Source organism: Xiphophorus maculatus, chromosome 11 (genome assembly GCF_002775205.1).
Source record: "Xiphophorus maculatus strain JP 163 A chromosome 11, X_maculatus-5.0-male, whole genome shotgun sequence".
Classification (NCBI taxonomy): Eukaryota; Metazoa; Chordata; class Actinopteri; order Cyprinodontiformes; family Poeciliidae; genus Xiphophorus; species Xiphophorus maculatus.
In genome coordinates, this window is record NC_036453.1 from 8,749,786 (window position 1) to 8,769,121 (window position 19,336).

At 37.1% G+C, this 19,336-nt stretch overlaps 1 protein-coding gene across 5 annotated transcripts in view; it reads right to left on the reverse strand.

Annotated features, from left to right (window-relative positions):
• Positions 1-1,947: 1,947 nt before the first annotated feature.
• Positions 1,948-19,336, reverse strand: part of LOC102232915 (glutamate receptor 1-like) — a 158,502-nt gene continuing 141,113 nt past the window's right edge. For 2 of the 5 annotated variants that reach the window (XM_023342030.1, XM_023342026.1), the window contains 3 exons: positions 16,534-16,648; positions 7,923-8,057; positions 1,948-3,052 (listed from right to left, as the gene is read on the reverse strand). In XM_023342030.1, coding sequence (XP_023197798.1) covers positions 2,840-3,052; positions 7,923-8,057; positions 16,534-16,648 — 463 coding nt within the window. In that variant the 3' untranslated portion in view covers positions 1,948-2,839. Of the gene's footprint in view, positions 3,053-6,434; positions 7,570-7,922; positions 8,058-13,908; positions 13,930-14,027; positions 14,143-16,533; positions 16,649-19,336 lie in introns of those variants that run through there. The other 3 variants (XM_023342027.1, XM_023342029.1, XM_023342031.1) reach the window with 3 other exon arrangements.

Here is a 19,336-nt window from a genome sequence, read left to right on the forward strand (position 1 = left end):
CCTCAGTCTAATAATGATTCTCAGAGCCTCCATGTTGTTCAGACTCCGAGTCCATGGTGAGTAGGAGGAGGATCTGTTCCTCTAGCTATCAAATTATGGGCAAGAATATTTTTTCATACACTGGTTTGTGAATAAAAACGTAGGTCTGATGTTGACGTTAGAAAAACTGTTTCTATTTATATTTTTATAATCGTCCTTGCAATAGCGGGACAAAACCCGCCTCGCCACTAAACACAGAAATGCTTCGGCTGCAGAGAAACTTCTGACTTTTAACTTGATCATTCTGCTAAAAGCCCGGTTCGCTACAGGCAGCTTGAGTCAGTCCACCGACAGATATAAAGAATATCTGTCTTTATATCAGACATCCTAATATAAAACACGGTACCGACTGTCACCGCAAGTCGCAACGCAGCTCAAAGCCGGTACCACCTGGTACCACCTGCTCTCTGTTCGCTCTGCTTCTCCTTAATGTTTCTACCAGGCAGGTTAAAGCCTCTGCTGACGGGATCTGGGCTTGAGGTTCTGGGCTGTAAATAGAAGTTATTGCAGAACCTCAAGTGTTAAAGGAAGATTCGACCCAATTAGAGTCACAAAATAAACATCAGAGAAAATATTGTAGCAATAATTAGAACTGCAGCAAAAAGCCAAACATGCCACAATGAAATGAACCAAAATGTCTCCAAAGCATCGGGGGACTGGCAGGGGCCACCGGGGGATTCCAGGTAGATTCCAGGTATGAGATGCGCATTGCAGCAGCTGTTCCTCCAGGGCCGGCCCAAGGTAATATAGGGCCCTAGACAGAACCCCTCTCCCTCCGGAACCCGTCCTACTAAGAACCTCAGCATGACTAACGTTTAAATGTCGATCAGGTGAATCTGTGAGAGGGAGACCAGGTTTATTGGCCGAGTTTAAAATCAGTCACTGATTATTGGTTATTTGCTGTGATGTATTTGTGAACAAACCCAATTCAAACAAAAAGATTATACCATATTGTAGCCATGGTAACACAACAATCAAACTATCAAGATGATTCTTTAAACTTTTACAAAGTAAAAGTCCTAATTAAATCCTCAAAGTACTATTTATTTTTCTCAACTGAATTCATTAAATAAAATGTAATAACATTGTCATTCTCTATAAATGATGCTACAGGTTTAGATCTACGGTCTGTGTTACAATTAAACCATTTCTAGGGGCCCCTGAGTGTCTGGAGGCCCCTGAATGGCAGCTACCAGCAGGTACTGAGTTTTCTTTGCCTTGATATTCCAGTTTTAAAATTCTAGGTCTAGAGGTTTAACATCAAACTATTATATAGAGTTAACCCCTTTGAGCTTTTTGATCTATAAATCAGTCTGCAGCCAGGTTGTTCTAGAGGTTAATTATTAGGGCTTAATTAGTAACATGGCAGCAAATTAGCTTATTTCATAACTTTATAACCTTTGACCTTCTCTCCTCTGGTCTGTTTAACAGCTACAGTCTCAGATCAGCTCAGCCCTCCAGGACTGTCAGCAGCAGAAACAGAAACTTTTTACCTGTTGGGGAAAATAGAGACTAGATTTGCTTTGCATTTCCCCGTATGATGGCAATGATATAGTAGGATCCAATTAGATTCTTTATTAATATGGGTTGTTGCTGTGTTGTTGTATGGAGTTTTTGTTCAATGTGCCCCTTTTATAAATGTGAGCCCCGCCCCTCCATAGGTACGGCCCTGGAAAAATCATAGATTTGGCTATAATCCACAGCATCATGTTTGGTGAAAACCAAACACAGGATATTTCAATTCATATTATTACAACTGTAAGCATTATGGTTGAACTGTGATGACATGGACTTTTTCCAGCCACAGGAGACTCATCGACAGGTCTTCTTGTCGATGAGTCGACCGTGAATCCCTCTGTACACTGCTTCTTTTTGTTTAGTTCTATTAAAGGAAATACAAATGCAGTGTAATATGTCATGTGTTGTTGTTTATATTGTGGCTTTTTGCTGATTTTTTGATCTGATCAGGATGAGATTACTACATATTAGTATAATTTTCAACACAAAAGTTCCATTTTACAGTGGCCAACAATGTCTTGTTATGAATACAATCAGACTTTAGAAATTTCTGTATCTGGCTTACCTGAAGGTAAGCCTTTACTTGGATGAATCCAAGTAAACAAAACAGTACAAATATCTAACAAGTGTGTTGCAGCTTAACAATATTATCATCAATACAGCCATCTGTTTAGATCAACATTTTCTTCAGGTTTTACATCACAGTCTGTATTTCAGAGTAAACAAGCATTTCAAATGGTCACATGCTCAAACATCTCACCCCCAAAAGAGTGGTGTTAATGTGAATGTGAGACAGCTATGTTTTTGAATCTGAACAAGAAGGAAAGAAAAGAGAATCAAAGGGCAAGAAAAAACAGTGCATAAATTCAGCCATTATGAAGCTTAAAAAAATCTGATCCTGTTATTGCAGAAGACAAGGAGTTCAGTATAAGACAATGTTTGTAGAAAAAATAGTTCCAGTTGATGTTGAGCCCAACTGGCTTCAGGAGCTTAGTGCTGCTCAGGTGGACTATTTAGGTGCTCTCTGTACATTAGAGTTCGGCTGCATTTGGGCCATTTAAGTGTAACATGAACATCCTTTAGTCTGCCTGCTTTGTAACACACTCTCCATGTTTACATCTGAACTCCCATTTGATATTTCTCATTGTATTAAATAATTCTTTCTCAGTTTACCTATTTGATTAATTTCTCTCATCTTGTCTGCTAACCTAGACCTATTTCTCTCAGTCATCCCTTTTCAAAAGACATGAGAATGGCATCCAATCAGCTGGCTGGGTTTGTGTCACATGCCCGTGGAGGACAGTGCCCGCCCTGCTGCTTTGCTCATGCAGGGTAAACCCTGAGCTCCAGCTTTCGGGAAGTCGTGCGCCACCACGCGGCCGTTCTCTCCCCCGCGCCCTGTTGCTCCACCACTCATACTTGCCGCAGCACCACCCCCAACTCCACCTGCCATCCCTCTGAGGCTGGTACTCATCATGGCCGCATCAATTAATTCCTGTAAGGCAGAGTTGCGAGAAAAATCAAAAACAAAATTTAGAAATATGAATTCCAGCTAAGATCATGCTAGAGGAGAATGGGATAAGATGAGCCATTTTTCATTTACACTCATACAGTTGCTGTGTGAATGCATTGTTTATATGTGTTGCATTATATTTTCCAATATACTGCAATATATTTTTGCTTTGTAAGGGATGGCTCAACTTACCCTGTGTGTCGGCTAGGTTGAGCCATATACCTGAAAACACACATATAAACCACCATGGGCGTAGGTTTGGGTATGGACGGTCGTGACATGTCACGACCAATATTCAAGGGATATAAAATAGTCCCGACCAATTTGGTCCCGACCAAATTACTGACCAATGGTCAGTAATTTGTAAGGTCCCACCAAAACTTAGACCAAACCTACGCCCTTGTAAACCACACACACTCCATCCTGCCACCCAACTCGACCCCTACCCTCACTCAACTCCTACCACCAAAATAAAGTCACGTTTTACCATAAAAACGTATCCTATTTGTTACACACAATTCCCTTGATACATTAAGCCAGTGGTCGCCAACCACCGGGCCAGTCCGCGGACCAATTGGTACCGTGCCGCACAAGAAATAATGAACTACTTCCGGATCTTTTATTATGAAAATCCTAAATCGGATTTTACCGGTTACGTCTTGCGCGTCAAAATTGAGCCAACTTGCAGCAGAATGAGTAACAAAACAACATCGGAGTACAGTGAACCCTCGCTATTTCGCGGTTCACCTTTCGCGGTCTAGCTGCTTCACGGATTTGCATCGTGCATTGTGTTCTGCATTCTGATTGGCTAAACAGTCTCTCCGCTTCTTCTCTACTTGTGTGTCAACAACGTTGCGGTATAATATGTACACGTACGTAAAACAGCTTGCCATAATTAACATAATCGATGGTGGCATGTCGGTTTATAAGAATCTTTTTGCCCAGAAGAAAAAAGAGCGACAACAACTACCGATAACTATGTTCTTCTCTCGAAAAAAACACACCTGCACCGCGGGCTTTAGAAAAAAAAAAACAAACAAAAAAACACTACAGAGCGGAGTCATGATACAGCGGCTCAGTCAGAAGAGCAGTGAAATACTTGTGAGTCACTATTTGTGCTACTGTACTTTGTTTTTTTGTTTTTTCATAATAATTTTTTATTTTCTCCCTTTTTAATCCAATGCTGCAGGTCGCGGTGGGGCGGCGCTGATCTCCGCAATTCGGGCACGGGAATCCGCTTTCAGTTCATATTAAAATTATTATTTTACAGTACAGTAGTTATTTGTAAAAAAAAAAAAGAAAAAAGAAAAAAAGTTTATACAGTACTTTTTATTTGTTAAACAAATGTTTGGGCCTGTAAAGAGGTTTTGTTCTTTGGTTTCAATGTATTATGGAATATTTAATTGTATAATAATTGTAAAAAAATAAAGGTTGGGGACCACTGCATTAAGCATCTTTGTTGTTGGGAATTACTGCTAAAAATACTCAATGTTTGGTCTTGGGAAGTGAATATTAACATTTGGAAAAAAATTGAAAGAGCTGAGACTCCATGACACTGTCTTAACTTGCTTCCCAAAGCAAGCATTTCGACTTTATTTGTGCTAACATGCATCTCCAATGAATTACTAGATTGCATCGCAAAGGGGTTTTCAATAACACTTGTAACCTTTTATTCTGTAAAAAAAAGAAAAAAAGAAAAGTTGATCCCCAGTTGTAACAGTACAATTCACACTCTGGCTTGGTGATTTATTTTCCCCATATGAAAATCTGATTATTTCTAAACTAAAGGCATTTTCTTCGGTGTTTAGGTTTTTCTGAGCATTTTTGCCTGTGTGAAGCTCTCTGTCTCTCTGTGCGTCACCTCTCAATAAAACTAATGATGTGGATCCAGAGTTAATATCCTGACTGGAGCCTCTGAGGCATTCGCACGCCCTCGCTTTTTGCTACCAAGCTTCCACAGTCATCTCACAGATTGGAGCAAATAAATCCCAGGTTTATTCATTTACAGAAGCTAAACCTCACAGTGAGCATTCCCACATCTGCCTCCAGCTTTTACCTCAGCAGCAGGAATTTAACTGTTCACATTCCACATGGAAATCCTGCAGCTTGTGCTTAGTTCTTCTTTCAGTTAGTTAACATAACTTTCTGTTTTTCTAGAGGGTTTTATTTTATTGACACACCCAGGGTATATGTGCTCCAGGTACCACAGGACATCTGTCTCTTATTCAAATGATCCCTGCTGATTTTGATGGAAACTGACAGTCTGAACAGAAACAAGTCTTTCTTTTCAGTAAGGCGTTTGCTTTACTGAAATCAATCAATGATGGTGGTGTTTATAGACTGTGGGAGGAAGTCAGAGTACCCAGAGAGAACCCAGCATGCACAGGGTTCTCATGCAACATGCAAACTCAATGCAGAAAGAAACTGAGCCTGGATTTGAACTGAAGACCTTCTGTCTGCAAGGCAACAGTGCTACCAACTGTGTCACTGTGTAGCACGAATCTGAAAATCGTGCATATAAAGCATTAAAAGCACTTTCACTATAGTGAGGTATAAGACAGGATCACAGTTTTCACATTTTTTTGAGTTATTATTTCTTTATCGGATTTGGAAATTTGCTCCAAAATTAAGATGAATGCAGAAACCTGGTTTAAATTTATTTCATGAAGATTTTATTTATGTGAGAAAATTGTCACCCTAAACGATGGAGTAGTGTACATTTGCATCAGCCACCGAATTTGTTCCTTTCTAGAATTAAAGCTGTAGTATGTAGCCTTTATAAAAAAATATGTTTTTAACATATTAAAATTATAATTATCCTATGACAATATATGACAGAATGTCTGCAAAAACATCTAGCTCCTTTGTCTTGTCCCAGGGTTTTATTGCTGTCAATCACTCCTGTACTCACATCACCTCTCTCAACCCCACTTTGCTCTCTGCTACTCTGGTTCACATGAGGCTGGTTAGCATGATCACTGACGACAGTGGATAAACAGTTTTCCTGGAAAGGTAAGTTGTTTCTGGGAAAACTGGAAACAACTTACCTATTATTAGCTATTATTAAATGTGCTAATAGCTAAATCCGCTATTAGCACATTTAGCAGTGTACAGTACACAGGAGGTGATTGACAATGCTAAGATGCTACCCTCGGCTCTGATTGGTTGTTTTTACTGGTGAACGTCTTCAGATGGCAATATTAGCACTTGGAGAATGTGAAGGAGTTTGACATTTTCAGAGATGATCTGTCTCATATTACAGTCACAACATTGTGACAACTTTAACAAATATGGAAAAATCATATTTTTGTTGCAGGTACATACTGCAGCTTTAAATTTGGAGGGCTGCACAAAATAATTCAGAGGGCCGTAAATGATCCCATCCCACACTTTAGATAACACTGAATTAGAGCCTCAATCAACAGATTTCTTACAATTTCAGGTATCGACAGCCAAATCAGAAGGCAAGTTTGGGTTGAGTACCCAAATTTGCCTTCTGCAAATTGGGGTACATGCATGTATTGACATGCACCAGTAAGAAGTTGAAATTGTTTCCAAAACCTTTGGATTTCAATGACTCTCACTGTCGGACAAACAACAACAACAAATGTCTTGGTTTTATTAAGCACCCCTCACAGTCTCAGGAGTTGACTCCCCTCGGTGCGCCCCGAGGGGTTGGACCAGCTCGGCATGACAAAATGTGATCATTTTGCAAGATGCATGTATCCTCTGTATTGATAACAGGTGCAGCACTCCTTGCTTATGCATAAAACTGTTGTCTAAATCTGGTCTACAAGCCCCTCCATCTGCTCTTACTGATGAAATCTTCCACATGTTGCGTCATCGCTGCCTTCAGAGAGCACTTCAAGTCGTTTTGTGCACAGACGCACATGAGAAGGGAATAACAAAAGTCCAACGTAAAAGAGAGCACTCTTAGCTCACACTAGCTTCTAATGACTTGTTTGTTTCTTCTGAGCCACTCTTCAAAGCCATGGCATAAAATAACGCAGTCTGTGACGAGTCCTCCGCAATTTCATCACATTCAGACGGCAGCAGTGATGAGGAGTCAGAGGCTGGAGTGGCAGCTGAGCAGAGTTCAGTTGATTCACTTTGAAATGGAAGTCATGTTTGGTGCTGCTGCCCTGTGGCAACATACTGAAAAACAGCAGCAGCTGATGCTCACAACTAAAAATAAAGCTCTATCTGTGAAAACATACAATGTGAAATCTCTTAGTGAATGAACAGTCAGATTAAGAATTGAAAGGCATAGAGAGCAGGAAGATACTGTAGAGTCTTATTCTGAAGACATAAAGTTCCGTTTTAGTTTAGATATATTTTCAGAAAGCCTTGCCCAAGATGCTGATGTTAACTATTTTAGGATCTAGACCATCAAGCAAGTTGAGTTGCTCTTTCACTCTGGGCCAAAAGTATTTTTAAGCTTGTCAAAGTCCAAACAGCTTGGTCCACCTTTGGGAATTCGTCCAGGCAAACATGAAACACTTTAAAAAGAAAAAAATAAGTCACATAAATAAGGTGAGGAACACTTAAGCTGCAGTTTTCAGACAGAAAACAATTAAAAGTCCCCCTAGACAATAACAAGAAAAGCTGTAGCTAGTTAATGAATTGATATAAAGATTATGATCAATCTGAAAACTGAGATTCATGTAACAGAGGTTTTCTTATAATTTATATTTTGATCCTGTATGCTCAGCTTTTATTGTCTCTGCCTGTTTTTTTACAGAGAGTTGTAGAGAGTTGAACTGCAGAGTTGTCCTGATTGGAAAATGATCGACTTTTATTATTAATGTAATGCAGGAGTCAGCAGACAACATGCAGTAGTTTAAAGACTCACCTTCATCCTCCTGGACTCGATCTGAGACTTGTAGCAGAACTCAGCCAATGCCACCAGCATGGCCAGCCCAAGTCCACCAATCAGAATGTAGAATACTCCAGCTACATTACTCAAACTGAGCGCGCTTGTCTTGTCCTGTCATTACAGAGTGGTGGAGTTAGGGAAACAGACATGATGCTGCTGGGCATGAGATCGCAATAAATTTTACTGAATAACCAAACAGTTAACTTTCTGGCTTGTCCGAAAAGAAAGACACATTCTTCATTCAGAGGCTGTGAAATGAGGTAACACTCCAATAAATTAGAATTGAAACAGCTCCTACTGAAGTCCAAATGGTATTAAAAATTATGAATGAAACATAACTTTTGTTTGTTGTGGTAGAAATCATGCAGGTCACCAACAGCAATATATACATTATTTGATCTAATCTGACCATATCCATACTTTTCTGTGATTCTATAACAACTGTATAAAGCAACAAGGAATATATTATTGTATTTTCCATCGTTTGCCACAATTATTACCATTTTTTTGGGGGGGAAACTATAGTATTCGGTCATTTGAAAATAAACTGATTTTTAAATTAGAATTAGAGATTAACTCCTGAAATGAAAAGGTTTATAAAATAAACACTTTAACTTGCACCGACTGATTGAGTGGGTGGCATAAGTGGACTAATAGTGTTATCAGTCAATAAGATTACAAAACTGGGAATGAAGGTGACCAGGTGACCACTAAAAGAGCCTTATAACTACACAGCAGTACTATGAGAAAAAATGTCATCCATATATTAGGAGAACACAATTTAAAAGAAAAATTTCTTATTTCCACCCTGAGGTTTTGAACTACTCCCCCACAAATCTGCACTCTTATTGTTTTGCAACAAACATGCTCAAATTTATGTTCTCCAGCAAGAGGCAGGGTACAACCTACACAGGTTGCCAGTCCAAAACAGGACAACACAAAGACACAAAGGACATGTGAGGGATTCAAACTTCTGAATTCACTAATTGGCAGCAATGTCTGAGTGCCACTTATGCCTTTATCCTACTAGATTTAAGATTTTATGCTTCATGTGTAAATATTCTGTTTGAATCTTGCCTGTCCTGCTCCAGGTTTAAGGGTGGAGCTTACTGGGGCCAAACTGTTTGATCACATTATGCAAAAAACACAGCATTTGTTTGAGGACACAACATGGATGACATCACCAAACCCACAATATCTCCGCTAACAACATTTTCTGTTGGACTTTTGATAAGACCACAAGTCCACTTCTAAAACCACCCCACATGTGCTCTGATGTTTTTTCTTCCTTTTTTGTGGCAGCTGCTTGTGAATGAAATCAGTTTTATTTCCATCTCAGGTCTGGTTGTCAACCAAATCTTTATCCTTCTTAGTGCCCAACTTTCAATTTCAATGTTGGAGCATTTCTTTCTTGTCTCAAGGGTACAAATACATAATTTTAGCAAATAGTTTTCTTTTCCTCACATTCAGATTGTTTCCATTGTTTTCCTCACAGTGCCTGGTCATCATCATCGTCGTCGTCATCATCATCATCATCATCATGATCATCACTGAAGAATATTGGGTCTGGATTTTGATTTAGTTTCAGAACTTCATTTGGTATGTTCTTCCCTTGGTCTGTTTCCTGTTTTAAAGTGCTCATTTTACTTTGAATTGTGCCTAAAAATATGCACTATAATGTCACCACAAAAAGAGAATCTAACAAGAACCACTTGTAATTTACACAAAATAGCTAAATATGTAATATCTCTGTTGATGAATTGTTGGTGAGCTCATATTTAATGAGAGTGGATTTGCTCTTAGTTACCTCAGATCACCGCCTCTGATGATACACTGTCTTCTGTTTGTCGCATGCAAACTCATGCAGGAAGAAAAATCTAATAGAATAAAACAAAAACGAGCAAAAGAAACATTCTCTAAAATAATAGAAAACACTTTATTGACTTTTATACTATCATTAGAGGATGAGTCCAACTATTTTATTAATAAACATTATTTGTTAGTCTTTATTCTGTAAAAAAGTGGAACATATATTCTTTGCAAGATCTCATTTTTGTGTCATTACTTTCATCACATGCATCTTAGTTTCACTGACTCTCTACCATGCAGCCTTTCATAACATAGACAAAGAACACTAAACTCCTAATTTTTATTCATAGAAAATGTTGTGAACCCATCATAGAATGTGTTCTGCAGTCAAGAGCTGAGGAGTCTGAAGAGACAGCTTAAGGTCAGACTAATACCAGGCTGAAGAAGATGGGCTCATTCACACAGGAATGTCTTGGATTATGTGAGAAATTTTGAAACTGATGATTTTACGATATGAACAATCTGAAAAAGTTTGAGTTCCCTTTGTCCTTAAATTCAGATCTGTTCTTTGTTAGTTTGTAAGGATTTTGTGGCACTAGTGGCATTTTCCAATAGTAGGACAGGAAGAATCGAAAGGCATGAAGCACATGGAAGGATTGAACTAGGACAACTGAGTTAACTGTGGCCACTGCATGTGATATGACTTGGCCATGGAGTATTCCCAAGTGGATTTGTTTTTAATCGGGTAACAAATTTAGCTTAAGCTGCATTTGTATTTATATTCACCTGCAAGACATTGTATTTAAAAGTAACAGGCCCCTGTAATGTCAGAAAATTTTGGAACGTACTTGTACTATTTCATTAAAAAAGTGTCTCTTTGTGTTGACTTGCTGTGTGTAAAATTCAGGCCTTTTCTCTGGCTTTAAACCTAAGGAGAAAGCCTGTGTCTTTTGCCATTGGCAAAATACAGTAGCTTTGTGTCTTCAGGCTTAGTTTGGGACAGAAGCATTTTAAAGTAATTGCACAAATGTACACTTGAAATGAGACAGAACTAACTTACAAAGAACTTCAGCAAGATATAGCAGCTTGTTTAAGGTTAAATATTTCTTAATATTGATGAAAAGGTACAAGTGCTATGGATTATTTCACTTATATTCTAACAAGGGAAAAATGTGTTATTATAAGTGACCAAATCAGCCAGCGGAATTAGTACCTTTTTTTTTTAATCAATATTAAGGAATTAAAACAAGCTCTTATATCTTGCTGTAAATTTCTTGTAAAATACTTTTGTCTAATTTCAAGTGTACTAAGATATTTGCACCAAAAGCTAGACTATAAGTACTTGTTAAGATGTTTTTGTTTCTGCAGTGTTGAACTTTTAACTTTAAAACTAACCAAAATGAAAAACTTGTGATAGTGTGATCATAGATGATGCTATATAATACTTGATATAATTTAAACTTGTTTTCTAAATTTAAGTGCCATAAAATTACATTTGTTCTATGCTGGTGTTACATAAAAAATAGACTTCAACTGAATTGATACATTTCTACCAGATAAAAATAAAGTTTTGGACATTTTTTACTGCCTCCATGTGGCATTTCTTGTAAGAAGCCAAATGGCAGTGAGTGTCTTGTTGCTGCAGCTTCAGTATGACAGTAAGCTGTCTCCTTGACAGACTGATGAACATCTCCAGGTTAGTCACGCTCCGTTACTCAGAGAGTTCAGAGCAAAACAGGAGGTTCATGACAGATTGGAGACAAAAACATCAAGGAGTGTGTCTGGGAAGGAAAAGGAGAAGAGGGAAAGCTGTGGTCATTGGATTTGATAACTACTGGAGAGCAGCCATAAGCTGAGACACCAGTGAGGAAAATAGAAAAAAAATATTTCGGATTGGAAACTGTGACTTTTTACATCTGATGTATTCAGAAAGAGTAAAAATGGAAATCTTGCTTTGATCTGAAAATTTCCTTCAAGGCCAGATTTTATTTGTCAAAGCTTAAATGACTAAACATCGCCCAAGGCAAGAAACAAAAAGTATTTTCCACATCCTCAAGCCTCAAGAAAGCTTTTTTTTTTTTGCCACCAGCAGAAGCTTAAAATATTCTTCAAATGTGCCTACAAAGGCAGGCAGGATTTGGGTTAAAATGTGATGTAAAAAGCCACATTTCTCTGCAGAGCAGCTCGCCCTTGTGTCTGCGACTGCTTCCACTGAACTGTGCTGACCACTGAATATTCTGAAGAACAGAAAGAGGGCTGAGTGGAAAAAAATCTGATCTGGAGACATGAAAAGACCTTATCTGTAGAACAAAAGGTGACAAAACAGGTTTAATCTTGGCAAATCTTCTCATCAATTCACATAAATGTGACATTACAAACATACAAAACAAACTTTCTGTCATCAGAATCCTCATTTGTACTGGTCTATAATTATTTCCCTCTTTTGTTCTCCAGAACAATCAGCAGCAGTGCTAAATTCTGATTCCATAAATAAAATTATTCAGTAAGCCTAAACTCTGTGTGCTACAGTTAAACAAGACTTTTGTCATTCTGGTGCTTGTTTGGCTAAAGTTGAGAGGTTTAATATCAGTAGAGTAGACATGAAGCTGGTTAGCTCAGTTTAAAGCTTGATACAAAGAACAAGCAAAATGTTACTCAATTCAGACAAGAAACAACCTGAAAACCTCAGAATTCCCTTCTTCGTTTGGCAGAAATATATCAGTTAGAAACATAAGACTTTTCTGTATTTGTAGACAGGACAACAAAAATATATTTCATGTTTTTTAATTCATTTGTCAGTTTGCATGCATTGCTGCAAATCAAAAAGCCAGGTTTATCCAGTCTAGATGTTGTGGCTTTCTTGTATCACTTCATTTGAATTATTTAGCACTAATGTCAAATGAGCATTAATGGCACATTTTTCTACCTGTCTTTGATGGAATCAAGGTTTTAAAAATGCCAAAATATGTTTTAAAAAATATTCTGATCAGTTTACATTTAACAATGGTCAATTGGTTTAAATGTTTTGGATATTTATAAAGAAAAAAGCAATCCAGATTATTTAATGAAGGTGCAAATGGGAATGTTGTCATTGGCGACACATGGTGTGCCACTAAATTTGGTTCTTGTGATTCAAAATGCTTTCTGTACTTTTAATAACCATGTCACCATTGTTCGTTCAATTTAGTTTTCAAAATTCTGCCAGAGAAATGACTCGAAAGTGCTGAAGATTCTTAAGTGCAAATTGTAACAGCAAAGTTTAGCAGACTACAAATTTAAAGCATTCTACTGAAGAACCTTGGTGTGAAGAGAAAAATCACATGTTGATGTTGCAGTATCCAACACCACAAGAGTGTGAAAACATTAACCATGCAGCAAAGCTTTTAATATGACACTCATATGTAACTAAAACATTACAGTTACACAGTTATGGTAAAGCAAGCCAGTTTGGTTTTCTTTTGAATTATATGAAATTATTTTTTATCTTTAGTTCAGAGCTAGGTCAACTGCTGCCTCATTACTTTAACCTAAGCTAACCAGCTTCTTGCCTTCTCTTTAATGATCACCAATATTTTTACCCTAAAATTCCAAACTTTTATTCTGTATTACAATTTAAAGTAGATGCCAAATATTTTAAGAAAACACATCACAGCTCTGATTAGATGAAATCTCTCTCTTTTCAGGTTTAAAAGGTGAATTCATTCTACTAGAGACACCCCAACTCCTACATTTAAGCTTTTGATCTTCTCATCCAAGTCATCCATACATGAACTTTTATTTTTTTTCTTTGAACCATTCTTGTTTCAGCGTAGAATGAATCCAGAATATGCAACTGCATTGACACTTTTTTAAGATCTGGGTGCATTTATAGACATTTTTTATTGATTTCTGCTAAATGAACAAATACCTGATAAATCTGGTTTTCATCTTTATAGATCATTGTAGTTGTACAGTGCATAATCATGCTACCCAGGAAAATGATTAAAATAAATAATTAAAATGTGCAAAATGTAGGAGTTGGGATGAGAAGGAAGTTGTATTATAATGGGAATCACCTGTCTATTAACTATAATCTACAGTTAATGTTAGTCATCCCACAGGGAAAAATCTAGCTTCAAAGGTAAAAAAAAAAAAAAGAGCTGAATTGAACTACCTCAGTGTTCTTGCTGTGGATCTGGGGTATTTTGAAAAGGGGCAGGAGAAAGTGGGGAGGATGTTGGGGCAAACCAATGCATAACCATGGTACCAGGCTAAGTCACCTCAAGAACTGACCTTTCTGCCGGAGTCCTTGTGTCCACATTCTCCCTTGTCATACCACCACTTGTTTTTCAACTTGTCTAAGACGGCTTGTTCATTGAGCTTCAGTACTGCTAGATTTACTGGGATTCTTCAGAGAATCAAGGGAAGGGGAGTGGGTGGGATTGGAAATAACATAAATAACATTATGCACATCCATGTTATGTTATGTTATTGTTCAACTGCGTTGGCCGCAGCTGCAGCAGCAGCGGTGGTTGTAGAACAATTTCAGCAAAAAGTTCCATTAGCAGTACAGATGCTGTAATACACTACAAGTAACAGCTCAACAACAGAAAGAAAACAAAACAAACAGAAAACAGAAACAACAACACAAAAAATATTGGAAACTGTATCAAAGTGATATGCATTAATACTCCATCTAGCTTAGTTTGGCCTGACTCCCTACATGCGAGATGTGTATTACTATATCACTTTGGGTAACCGACAGCAGCTGAAAACACTCTGGGAAACTTTCTTTCACTGAGCAAAGTGAATATAATCAGTAAATACTGTTTTCTGTCATGGTGAAGGCCAAAGAGACTGCAGGAGGTGAAGCTTTTTGGATTGCTGGGTAGAAACTGTCCAAGAACAAGAAACCAACTGATCAAAGGGGTATTTAAAACAATAAATTTGCCTGATCAACTGGTTAGGTGGTTTTCATGCAGAAATATACTTTTTAAGTTACTGGTTTGAACTTCTATAAAAAGTCAATTGAAGCTTCTGTTCCATGGAAACATCCAGAAACTTTGAAAAACTCAAAATTCTTTAGTTATTAAAATCATTAAAAATTAATGATATTTAAATAATTAAAATAACAACAAATTGGGATATCCTGTGAGATGTTTGGTTAGCTGGATGTCTTCAAACTGAAAACCTATTATGGGATCTGACAGCTTGATAGACCTGAGGGTTTTCTTCACTTCTTCAATTAAACAAATTGGTTTCAAACATTTGTGCCGCTATCATTTTAAAGATGTTACTAAACATCTTTAGAGGTCAACAAAGGTCAACCATCCAGTCCAGTAATTTACAAAATCAGACAGAAAATGTTGTCAATCAACTGTGCTGAGTCAGTGCAGCACAAATGTATGTTTGTGCCATTATAATTTTTGAAATAAAAAATAAAATGTTTCCAGAGTTCACTAGAGATCAACCTGCCCTTCCCTCCCTGGTACATTAACAAAATCAAACAAGATTGATAAAAATTTATTGTTTGTTTTTGTTCAGCTAAATATTAGCACAGTTGATTGATACCAAATTTGCTTGATTTTGTAAACATGAACTGTCTGGTTTGACAATTTGTTATGACTCTGGAAAATATTTATTAATATCTTTAAGGAGGCGAAAACAAAATTTTTTGCTGCACAAATCACCACGAATATTTGACACCAATTCTGTTTTATGAAGAAAATTTAAAGAAGGTGTGTGGGGGGAGGTATGGGGTGGCAACTACTACATATGGGTCCCTGTGTGGGGTAAACCTTGTATCTCCTTGGACTTCTGCATGCATTCCCATCTTTTATACATTGTCAGTGCTTGTTTTCAAACATAACTGTTTGGGAGATTCAGTTATCCCTATTTTGATTATTTGCCACTCAGAAACTAAAAAAACTGCACAGATGTTCATGCCATAATTTACTATTTTTCTGTCCTTCATCTCTTCAAGTCAACAATGTACAAAACACAGCATCATAGCCCTCTACAATGTTGTAGTGATAACTGCACTTCTTACTGAAAAGCCAAGGTTAAACTGAAGGAGAAACTTTGTGAATGTGAGGATATACAGGTCAATGATGTCCAAGGAGTTTGTGTTTAAGGATGAATGGCTAGGCCTCAAATGATCCTTAAAACATCATCATCATCATCATCATCATCATCATATCTGTTATTCCAGACATATAAGAATGTCCATAACAAAAAGATAAAACAAGCATAATAAGAAATAGAAAAAAATACAAGATAAAAAATAAACAAGATGCATAATATTATTTACTGAGTCACAAATAAATGATGACAGTGCTTCCACAATTTTGAGGAAAATCTCATTGTACTCATTGGAGAGTTTATTAAAATTGCAATTATATTTTTGCATGACACATATAATCTACGAGTGCGTTTGTACATAAGACTCCTGAGCACAGCTGCACATGTGGTTACAGCATTATGTACAAATATATGACTAGCACTGCTCCATCTAGGCATCATTGTATGCCACATAAAGTTGGGAAGTGTATAGTGGAGTATAAAAACCTACTATCCTGAAGAAAACAACATATAAAGCATAAATATTTTGGTCATTATCTGCTGACTTTTGAAATAGTTATGAAAATACCCCAACAATCAGAGAATGAGAGAGTAGAATTCATGTTTTTCTGATTTGTTCCCAGAGGGTTTCATGCTCGCTACTGAAGCTGTGCCTTTCTGCCGGTTACCCCTATGTACCATTGCCTGTCGTTATCCGTCAGGGTTACGGTGATCTGACCTTGGAGTCCCCTCCCCCGATGCCGCACTCTCCCTTGTCATACCACCATCTGTTTTTCAATTTGTCCAACAGGCCCTGCTCGTTCAGTTTTAACACTGCCAAGTTAACAGGGTTTCTACAGGGGACGATAGTAACAATAAGGGATAAGAAGGGAACTTGGTGTTAATGAAGACTGCCATATTAAGGAACGCAACATCAGTACAGCTGCATGAGTCTAATGAATGGTGCATGTAAGGACAAGTTCACTGTTTTCAGCCCAGACCATCCTCTCATCACATCCAAGTGGCTTCAGGTTTATAACAGAGATTTGACATTTTTCTGGTTTCTGAAAGCAAACATTCATGTCAAGGTTTCTTGTTTCAGTTGTAGTATGCCAACAACATGCTAGCTAATGTTAAAACAGCAAGATAAATGCTGGTAACCATGGCAACTAGTGAGAGTTTAAAGGGCTCCCTGCTCTTGCTGCAGTCAAATTGTGCATGCATATGCTCTGTTTGCAAACAAATAATTTCTCTATTTTGTGCTGAAAAAATTAGAAAGGGAAGGACAAACTATGAGGTCAAAAACCTATTTATATACTGTATATCCACCATATGAAAGGCAAACCTTCAACATATATTAACCTAAAACAGATATGACACAGAAATAGAAATATGCATCACCATCAGTTGAGTCTCTGCTTTTCATCCAATAGCACTCTCAGAATGACTACTGGATTTAAAATATTTTTTTCTTTGTCAAAATATTGTTTATTGATACAATTACAGAAAGGGGAACAAATTATGTCCAAGAAGAATGTCTAAAGACAAATACTTTACCAAGACGTCCCTTATACATCATAGATTTATCCACTGAGTTTAGTAATTCATATCTTATTGACTCAGAATTGGGTAAATTAAGAAACAAGCCAAAATCATTGAAAGTGTCAGAGGGACAGAGACAAAGAAAACAAGCAAAAAAGTTCAACTACTTTCAGAAATTTTTCAGATAACACCATCTTAAAAGATTACAAGGAGGCCTGGACCGATGAAACAAAACTATAATGATATTAGGAAAATAACTGCTGGGATTAAAATACTCCTAATCCAACCTGTGCTTGCATGAATGCTGGAAACCTCAGGTGCCTTTTGGGCTTCATCTTTGAACATCAATAAGCAGTTGTATGCTTCATCAGAACTTCTCACTCTTTATCAAATGCTAAACTGATTTATCAGTTTCTTAAATGTATTGGTTAAACCCATCACTTTAGCAGAAAGAAAACTATATTGTTAAAGACAGAGCAGCCTGTGATGTTCAGACAATGAAGTAATCTGGGATGAAAAACAATCAGTGAATTTGTAACTGATTTCCGTGAACTTTCATCAACCTTCATTCATTACCTGATAAATAAAAGAGGAAAAACATTCAAAGATTTACTTAGATGAGGTCAGAACTAGTGATTCAAAGTGAGTCATAAATGAAACACACCTGACTGTTGTTCCTCTTCACATGCAGATGATCAAAGTTACAGTGCAGCGCTAGCACTGATGACATGATAATATGAACAATGATGCTTACTATATTAGAGAATAAGAGTTTTGTTCTAGAGCACCAACTGCAGATCACAACAGCGCTCAAATTTAAATGAGTGAATTTGTTTCTTCAGGGTGGCTTCCTGTTAGATAAAGATAATATAAATCTGTCACTATATGCACAATCTTAGCAGGATATTCAAGGGCATATTAATATCACGGTGGGCTCCTCATTATGTGCATTACATTATACATTACATGTATTAGATAATAGAAGTTTCCATTTCTTCTCAGCAAACTAACTCAGCCACATTGGATAGAGAGAATTCTTGAACAGCTGATTTTAAGTAAAAAATCTGGGATTGCAATTACAATTAAGTGTAAAATTATTCAAAGAACTGGTAGATGTAGATTAAATGCATCATCACGTAATCACGTTTTTCTGATCGGAAAGAAGAAGTTATTTCTCAAAAGATAAAGCAGTATCAATTTTGAATTCTTGAGTATCAATTTTGAATTTTTGTAATTGCTAACTTTATTTTTGAATATTTCCACTGATATTTTAAAATTTTAAGACAAGCTTTTGAGGCTGGAAGGTTTCTGTGCAATCATTCTAAGGTTCCTCTGTAGATTTTAAAAAATCAGATTCAAGTTGGGACTGCAGTTGCGTGGGTCCATAAATATCAAAAATAGTATCTATTGTAACATAATATCAAATCTTTTAATAAATCCAATTGTATTTTCTCTTTTTGCCCATTTCTCCAGTTTATAAATAATCCCAATGATAAATATGTGAGGGCCTTGTAGAGGGCTATCAGTATGAGGTATGATGTACTGCATACTGTTCAGTTACCACTAGCTGGAATCAAATATTAAAGTGAGCAGGTTGATGAGTCAAAAGTATAATTGGGGGAGTGATGAATCGGTTGAGTTCATCAAACTCCACCCCAAATTCTGTGTGGGGAACATGCAACTCTCAGATGCTTTGATGTTTACATTTATGAACAAAACTCTTGCAAATGCTTAACTTTAACCAGACATAAACAACAAACATGAGACGAAGACAAAATCAAAGCACATCCTCTTTCAGAATATGAAATATTCTTTTTTTTTAATGAGTTGAATTCAACCTCAGACGAACAAGAAACTTAAGGCAGAGTGATAATTTATTTAACCAGATATTAAGTCAATATTCAAAAGCAGGATGTTAAAAATAAGGCCCTGTAAATATTATGCTTTGATGCAAACATAGGTAGATTCTCTGTTGCATTTTGCACAACTCGTCCAAATGC